A 9,658-nucleotide genomic window follows, 5' to 3' on the forward strand; every position below is an offset into this window, starting at 1 on the left:
GAAATAATTTTTGGGGCACAACCTATTTAGGCCGTGGCCATCTAATGGACGGTTTGGATCATCCTATGGTGCGGGCCATACCGTACTTTTAATAAAGTGAGGAGTGCCCTCATCAAAATACAGTAGTACTGATAACATTTCCCAAAGGAAATTGGATCAAGACAGGGTGATATTTCATTATGCAGTCACAGTTATTGCAATGTTTAAAAACTTGGCGGATTCGATCCACACCCAGTTTTGTCTCCAGCAAGTCGATAAAAAAGTTGAAAAGTTTCAGCTGAATTAATGAAACATCACCTTGTTCAATAGAACTTTGTTCTGATTGATAGACTTGCTGAGCTAACTCACTGGTCCATGTCCAAAATTTAGGGCAGATCTAATGGGATAGATCTTTTATGCAATCCCCTTATTTATAGAAAATCGACTATTAGTATTATACATATAACAGAACTCTAATCAGTTTAATTGATCTAATCTAGATAAATTTAATTAACTATTAATCTTGATATAGTTAAATTTAGAGATACACTATTGGAGTTTAATTGATCTAATTTAGATAAGTTTAATTAACTATTAATCTTAATGTAGTTAAATTTAGGGCTACACTAAAACATCCAATGAACTCTAGGTCGATGTTTCACAACTTATGGAGAGTTCAGGTTGTAGACGTCTAAACTCTATTTCTAGCATTGCTAAATCTACTCTCGCTACGAGCTTTATTTTGGTCCATCTTGGCCATATTTTATCTATATTCTTAAAAATTATTCCTTTAAACTAACAATTGGACACTCCATTTGATTGAAGAAATTAATTAGAACCACCCATAATAACATAATGAAGTGGGTTAAAGAGGTCCCAAAAGCGAAGGAAAGAACAAATTTATTTGAGATTGAATTTTATTAAATGTAGGCTACAGTATACCATTACTTATTTAAAGGATGAAATTTCAAAAAGGTAAAAAGAGTTCTATGTTTGTAAAAAAGAAATTGTTGTGGGTTCCACGCAAAAAAGCAAAAGATCCCACATCAGAAAACATAGGAGATGTGGCTGGGCTTATAACGACTTGAGCACCCTCAGCCTAAACGCTAGCTTTTAAGGGAGAGTTCTACCCCTGTCCCAACAAATGGTATCAGAGCCAGGGTGTGGTAGACCTAGTGTATTCTAGAGGATGGAGAAAATCCCTTGGGGAAGATCTCAGTAACCCGGTGTATGTTCTAGGATGGTGAAATTTCCTCAAGGAAGATCACGTAGTTCCCACATTGGAAAACTTAGGAGCTGTGGATAGGCTTATAAGTGCCTAAGCACCCTCCACTTAATGGCTAGCTTTTAAGCATGACTTCTACCCATGTCCCAACAGAAATATAACTTAGTAATAAGACAACAATTAAGCAGAAAATCACTTTCACGATCAATAGTAGAAGGCATCCTTTGGTCCTACAAGGGGCATACTAGACATGTATGTGAGATCAAGACAATTGATCTAGTAGAAAATCATGAGGAGACCCACACGGTACTGGTCCTATCTAAGACAAACATACAATATACAAAATAATGATTCCTAAAATAAATGGTTTATCTTTACTAGTTGGAACCCAAAACAAGGCTTGATCGAGGCTTCATGGATCAAGCCACACGGTACTAGTGAAAATCATGAGGAGACCCACACGGTATTAGTGAATTTTGCAAATCGGGTCATGCCATCAATTTTTGGCCAAAATACACATGCTAGATTTCTTTTACTCATAAAATCACCAAAATGTCATTATATGAATGAATTTTGCAAATTTCACAGTTGAGTGAATTTTACCTTCTAAAAGACCAAAATACACATGATAGTGATATATGAATCAAAGGTGTGGGAATATCATTTCTATATATGCTAGCATTCTTGGCCCCGTGCTATGCATAGTTGTAAAAATAATGGGCCTACCCCATCGAAACATGAGGTGTAAAATGATGGACCCCACCCCATCGAAACAAAAAGTGGAATGGCTTTGACTTTTGCTGAAATTGACCAATGCAGGAGCCCTTGAATCTGCCTTTTTGCAAGGGCGCCCTTCATTCTATCATTGCTCTTTTTATGAATATATTAAAAAAAGGAAATCATAAATTCGCCCATTTTCTTTACATGGGACAGCCAGCACAAGTGTATGTGGCAATCGCACTCGCTGAATCCTTCCCACATGAAGTACCATGGGTATTTTAGTCGCAATTTGATGGCAAAACCTAATTTGCAAAATTCACTCAAATAAGACGAGCCTTTTTTGTAAATTTTCAAATTAGAAGACGATTACTGCAAGACCAATGATAGATGCAAGTGCAACCGAATAAAGTGCAACCGGAGAAGGGCCCTGGAATACATCCACGTCATTCTCCGGCCCTTCCATAAATTCTCAACTGAATTTAAAAATGACGTGGATGTATTCCAGGACCCTTCTCCGGCCCTTGCATAAAGAGGGCCCTTGCTGTTAAAGTATAAAAGATAAATAACACATTTCTACAGCAGCTTAAGCTTTTGGAGAAGTTGGTAAGTTAACAGGGTATCAGAGCCAAAGTTCTCGAGTTCAAACCTCCCGGATAGCAAAAATCCACATGCGATGGTCGGCACATGCAGGGGAGTGTTAAAGTATAAAAGATAAATAATACCTTTCTCAAACAGCTTAAGCTTTTGAAGAAGTTGGTAAGTTAACACTTGCATCTATCATCCTCGTATTGCAAAGAAGACTTCTTTTGCAATTGCCTCTTTTCTATTTTTGACGTTCCTAAAAAATGAAAAAGGAAACTGAATATTTACAACTTTATAAGAAACAGTGTGTAAAATGTGTTGGGTTGTCATTCCTGCCTATTAAACATTCAGCCAATAGGAAAAGAAACTGTGTAAAATGTGTTGGGCCGGTGTTGTTGCCTAATAGCCATGGGGAACCATCCGATGGATGTCCCAAGTGTCAATCATAGGTCCCACAATACTGTATGGCCCACTTCATAGGATGATCCAAACCATTTATTTGCCAGAGATGATCGCAAGCCTCCTATCTATAGAGGGACTCCACATATGGAAACCTATAAAAATAGGAGGGTCAGGATCATTCTATGGAATGATTTTTTGGGGCGCAACCTAGTTATGTTAAGCCCAGCAAATGAACGGTTTTGATCATCCTATGAAGTGGGCTTCATAATACTATTTGTAAAAAAAAACGGTGGATTACTGGGCCACACACCATAAAACGTAAGGAAATGATATCAGCACAACCATATTATAATAGTTGCACAAACTATGTCCGTCTTTTCTTTTTTTAATTGGCTTGTGAGAGCTTTTGGGAACTGTAATAACCTTTGAAAACTATTTAAATGATGAACACTGCTAGCAAAACGGGAATCCCTTCTGGAAAAAAAAGAAGAAGAGGATCCACCATGGGTGACACATCCACAAAAGGATAAGAAAGACAACTCAAATCCCCATAAAATGCAAAAAATATCTTGAAAGGGCCAAATCGTCGGCCATTTCACTCCGGTCTTTATTTTCCTTGAAGAGCTCTTTAAATGATAAAAGACAAGATGACTTAGTACAGTTGCAAAAATGGTTGTGCTGATATCATTTCCCAAACTAAAAGAGATCATTTACCTGTACGTTATAAGGGGGCGAATGCGTACCTGAAGGGGGTGAAAATATCATCGCCCTATAATTAGACCTGGCAAAACCGACCCGTGCCCGTGGGTCGACCTAACCCACCCACAAATTTGAGGGTAAGGGTTGACATTTGAGTGACCCGTCAAAATTGACCCGCAAGTCACCCAACCCGCCAAAACAAAGGTTGGGTCGGATGAACCCACGGGTCCCGCAATTCGTTTTTTCTTTTTTCTTTTTTGACTGGCTGGAATAGTGGAATTAAATTGAATGAACTATTTTTCAAAATGGAAGGTACAGCCCACACCATAGGATGGTCAAAACCGTCCATTTGATGGGCCACAACGTAAATAGGTTGTGCCCAAAAAATCATTCCCATAGGATGATTCTAACCCTCTAATCTGAAGAGAGACTCACATTATGGAAACTCCTATAGATTGGACGGTTGGGATCATCCTATGGAAATGATTTTTGGGGCACAGTACCTATTTACGTTGTGGCCCATCAAATGGACGGTTTGGATCATCCTATGGTGCGGGTTGTACAGTCTATTTTGAAAATTAGAGGGTGAATTCATACATAGAAGGGGGTGAATTTATCACCGCCCAAAATTGCAGGTTTCCCGCAGGCTGACCCAACGCATCCGGAACGGGTGTGGGTCACCTATGTGATGACCCGTAGGGATGCGGGTCATTTTTTACCCGCACCGGCATGACCCGCGGGTAACCCAACCCAACACGCCCGTTTGCTAGGTGTACATATAATTCAGTATTTTTTAGAATGTAGTGTACGGCCCACTTTGTAGAATAATCCAAATCGTTTATTTGTCAAGCCACAACATAAATACATTGTGCCCCTAAAAATCATTTCCATAGGAAGATCGTAACCCTCCAATCTAAAGAGGAACTCCCATTATGAAAACTTCTTTATATTGGACAGTTAGGATCATCCTATGGAAATGATTTTTTGGCACACAACCTATTTACATTTCTGACCCAACAAATGAAGGGTATGGATCAACCTATGAAGTGAACCGTACATTAGTTTTGAAAAATACTAGACTGTACGGCATAAAACTAGAGTTTTGAAAGAAAAAGAAAAAAAAACTAGAGTTTTGAAATTCCATGTCATGCACTAATGATCTATGATAGGGGGGCATGCAATGAGTACGACTTAGGACTAAAATAGAGAAAACCCAACAACCCTAATTGTGGCAAATAGGACAAAAATAGAGAAGATTAGTTGTGTTTTGTTAGAGGGAGAGAGAGTCTGTCGTTGCACCGATTAAAAAAAGGGAAAACAACCGAGAATTGCCTTAAGACAGCAAAACCAAACGTTCCCCTACGAAAAATGCTAGCTTTAGGTTGAAAAATAGTTGCATGTTGCATAAATTTAGTGGTAAGGACGTAAGGAGAAGATAATATAAATAGCATAGATGCCTTTGGTTTTTCTCATTCGAGTTGGGGTCGATCTTGAGTCCCGTAAATTTAAATTTAAGGGGTTACAGGGCTGAAGTCCCACGTACGAGTTCGGTCCCGGCTCAGAAAAAAATCATATTACAAAAGATTAAAAAAAAAAGATGGGTTTGAGTAAGGAATTGAAAGCTATTTGCTTAATCTTTCTGCTTATTTCTGCTGTAGCAGAAGCAGCTGATAAAGGCAAAAAAGCAAAAAAATCCAGTACGGGTGGTTCACATAAACCGGGTTCTAGCAATGATGGTGGCAATGATAAAGGCCAAGATGGTCAGGAGAAAGCCTCTGTTGGCTCCGATGGTGGCACAGAAAGTAAGAACCCGGCTCCGGGGACTCCTGTGCCGGCATCACCGAAATCCGGCAACGGAATTTTCGACGTGACCAAGTATGGAGCTGACCCCGGTTGCAGTAAGGACAGTACCAAGGTGGGGTTTTTAAGTATTCTAACTATGTGATATTTTGATACATGGAACATGGAGGTTGTGCCCTTAGATCAATTGCTTGGCCCACCATTGATCAATCCAAATCATACACCATCTAGACCCTATCTTGGTTCTTTCATGATCCTTATTATATACCATGTTGATCCACAGATCCTAACCATCCAATCAAAATACGTATTTTGATCCATGGTAACGGAATACATGTGTACTTCAGGGGTAAAGATTGTCCCATGTATAAGGATCCACTATAAGCTCCTCATTTGACAAGACTACCATTCAACTTTTTGGTTTCTCTCCCAATAAGAGCAAACACCATACAAACGACCGTCTTTAATCTCATCCATGAGTTTGCCCAGTCTCCAAGTCCATCTTTAATCCCTTTGGCCCACAAAATCATGTCGTAGAAATTGACTTCCAATTCTAATCTGCCTTCCACCTTATAAGTTGGGCGGTCTGATCAAATGATCTACACCATTAATCCATCTAGCGTTGGACCCACAATTCGGACAAAGTGATGTATTTGCCCCCATTTTCTCTCATGGGCCACTCCCCTCTAGTGTGTTTTGACCACCTTTTTACACTACAAGGGGGTGGCTCAAGGAGGAAAACGAGGCGAATATAACATTTCCCACTAGATTAATGTGCAAGCATCACTCATTGTGGATAAAAAAAATGGATTATAATACAATGTAGGCAACAATTTTCTGTTATTCCTTGTTGCTATTATGAATATCAAATTGTGAAATATATGTAGGGTAATATTTGACATAGGAAGAATGCCATTTCCATATATTTGCAGGCTTTCACAGATGCTTGGACTGCTGCATGTTCCTTCCCTGGGACTGCAACTTGGCTCGTCCCCACAGGCACATTCCTCGTAGGTGAGCTCAAGTTCAATGGCCCATGCGCTAATAAAGCCCAATCCCCAGCGGCCGAGATAAGGGGAACCCTAAGAGCTCCGGGGAGCCTCTCATCTTTCACTTCTGATGCCTGGGTCTTGTTCCGAAACTTGGACGGTCTCACAATTAGTGGTGGTGGAATGTTAGACGGTCAGGGAGCAGCAGAAGCCTGGCAAAAAACCACATGCCACAGTGGGGGGAAATGCAAGTTTATGCCTGTTGTAAGTATATACAAAGCCCCTTTTACATGCCTCCCAACAAATTTTGGATACATGCATTTTTTCATCGTATAAACTAACCATTTTTCTTTCCATCGTCATTGGTTTTCTTTCCAAACATTTATACCCAAGCATAGCATGGGTAGGGCCCACCATTTTACACTTATCCGGTGGGCCAACCAAATCTATCCAAACCCATGAATATGGTGGGGCCCACTATCTTACACCTCATGGTATGATAGGGTGGGGCCTGACATTTTATGACCATGTCTAGCATGGGTGGGGGCGCACCATTTTGCACTTCATGTTATTGATGGGATGGGGCCCACCATATCTAAACAAGCCTATGCATAGGGTGGGGGCCCACCATTTTACTCCTAATGTCATTAATGATGTGGTGTGGGTGGGTCCCATCATTTTACAACTCTTGTTTTAATGGTATGGGGCCCACTATTTTACACCTTAGCATAGCATGGGTCAGGAATGCTATTGCTAGTAATCATATATGCAAATGGTTTTGAAGTCAAATTCGATTACTAAATTAAGAGAGATTGAAAGGAATGATTTGTGTTTTATGTGTGGGTGCAGTCTATGAGATTCATTGGGAACAACAATGGGAAGATCCAGAACATAAATTTCCAAAACGGCAAGGCCTTCCATTTGGTTATCAACAACTGCGTAGGAGTGGATGTCTCTGGTGTCCATGCCACAGCTCCTGAGGATAGCCCCAACACTGATGGCATCCATATCAGTGGCTCCACCCACGTCCACGTTACAAATTGTAAAATTGGTGTGGGTGACGATTGTGTCTCCATCGGAGATGGCAACACTGATATCTCCATCGAGGGTGTCACCTGCGGACCAGGCCACGGCATCAGGTAATGTCAACCCTAACAAACTAGTTGAACTATTTGAAATAGTAAAAGAAAGTGAATTTGTTAATAAAATGATAATGAAACAACTTTAACTTTACCTCAATTATATTCAACTGATTGGTTTAACAAATATTATGACATTGAATAGAATTTGATGATAAATTTCTGCAATCTTTCGCAGTGTGGGCAGCCTCGGCAAGTATGCGAGGGAGACGGGTGTGACAGGTGTACACGTAAAGAACTGCACCCTTACCGGAACCACCAATGGTGTTAGGATCAAAACATGGAACGGATCACCTACGCTTAAAGCTTCTAATTTTACCTTCGAAGATATCACCATGAACAAAGTCTCCTTCCCTATCATAATCGATCAAAACTACTGCCCAGGTCATAACTGCGGGAGTAAGGTAACTAGAACATGTTGGTATACATAGATGAAATCAAAATTAAGATTCGAAATGAAATGAAGGAGAGTAGAAGGTGTTGTGGATTTTCTAAATTTTTGCTTCTCTTTCTGTTGCAGCCTTCAGCAGTGCAGATCAGTGACATCATTTACCAAAACATCAAAGGCACTTCTTTCACTAAGCTTGCAGTGAATTTGATTTGCAGCTCAGGAGCTCCTTGCCAACGTGTTCAACTAAATAACATTGATTTAACGTACCAGGACGCGAGCCAAAAGGTCGCCTCTATGTGCCAAAACGTTAAGCCCACCCTATCCGGCGTGCAGAATCCACCTGCATGTGCTTAACTTCTTTGTACCACCACCTTCATATAACTAGGTTTAAGAACTCCCTCTCCTTACTTCTGTCTCCCCCACCACTCCATGTCTTGGGTGGGTGTGGAACCATGAAAGCTTATCCAAAAATGATTTGTATTACATGTCTTGCTTTCAATGAAGGCGGTGAGACTTCAATAATAACATTGTTTTTATTTGTACAATGTTGCGATTGAATTTATAATTGCAATCCGAATCATTGATAATTGAAAAGAAATAGTGAAAGTGCTTCCAGTTTCGTGTTTGAAGTGTATATGTTTGAATCTTTGTTGTTTGAATAGTAATGGGATCTCAATGATTTCTAAACATGGGATGTGGGAAATCGATCATGCAAAGCACTTGCCAAATATTGGTACCATACCCACCACACTAACTAATTCTTGGAGCATAATCTCTATTGAATTTTTTAATGAATTAGCCACTCCAAGATCCCATTCAATCTTAAATTGAACTACAAAAATGGAAATTACTAACTTAGACAGAACCCAAAAATGGCAACTCCCTTTTTTGGTAAAACTGAAAAATAAAGGATGGAGGAAGCCTTTTGGACAATAAAACTATTGGTCTCTTTTTTTATGGTTATCTTTTGGTGTGAAATGAAGAAACTGAAACAAAATTCTTCATGAATTCTCCGGTTGGTCCTCTTCCCTATATTTCTTGTTGAATGCAAGCTATCAATCCTTATCAAGTGATCTTCCCATGGATCAATTTTTTATTCTGTTTCAGCAACTCCAACTCATAGCCAGCCCCAACTGCAGCCTCAACCCAAACCTAAAACCTCCTCTTTAACCGTTCCAATGTCCATACAAAATAGTCTATCAAACTCCTCTAAACTTTCACCCGAACCAGCCAAGAGACCAGCCCCTCCAATCGGTTGACATCCTTTCTTTCACCCCCTTTAACTCACAATATACCCAACATCCAGACCTCTTTCTAACAGCCATGTTTTCCACCAGGCATTAGTCCACCCATAGTTAGCAAAACTCCGTTTTAAACTCCAAAAAAACACATTTTATTGGTGTGCCGTTTAAAACTCCGTTCAAAACTTTCACAACGAATAAAACTCCCTTTTTTTTAGGCAAACGTTTTAAACAAGTTTAACATGCATTTTAAACGCTTTAAACATGTTTTTTGGGCCAACTTCCAATTTTACCCCACCATATTTTGTAAATGACAAAATTCTAAACTCATTATCTTGTGTTTCCAATTTTTTTACTACGTTTTTTTGAACCAGTACCGGTATTAAACTCGAATTTTTGCCGTCCCATTTTTTTTTGGCGAATCACGTTTTGCTAACTATGAGCCCACCTTCCCATGTTAATCGATCACCACCCCATGCCTTCCATCTTAT

The 9,658-nt window shown here is 39.7% G+C and overlaps 1 protein-coding gene across 1 annotated transcript; it reads left to right on the plus strand.

Annotated features, from left to right (window-relative positions):
• The first annotated feature begins 5,090 nt into the window (after window positions 1-5,090).
• LOC143853018 (exopolygalacturonase-like) lies at window positions 5,091-8,555 on the plus strand. Its single transcript, XM_077362714.1, has 5 exons — window positions 5,091-5,522; window positions 6,340-6,660; window positions 7,246-7,535; window positions 7,714-7,939; window positions 8,056-8,555. Exons 1-5 carry the CDS (start codon window positions 5,205-5,207, stop codon window positions 8,278-8,280), a joined length of 1,380 nt encoding a protein of 459 aa, XP_077218829.1. The 5' UTR covers window positions 5,091-5,204; the 3' UTR covers window positions 8,281-8,555.
• Window positions 8,556-9,658: the final 1,103 nt, after the last annotated feature.

Source organism: Tasmannia lanceolata, unplaced genomic scaffold (assembly GCF_043159265.1).
Source record: "Tasmannia lanceolata isolate RefF3 unplaced genomic scaffold, GAP_Taslan_0.1 ptg000019l, whole genome shotgun sequence".
Taxonomy (NCBI): Eukaryota; Viridiplantae; Streptophyta; class Magnoliopsida; order Canellales; family Winteraceae; genus Tasmannia; species Tasmannia lanceolata.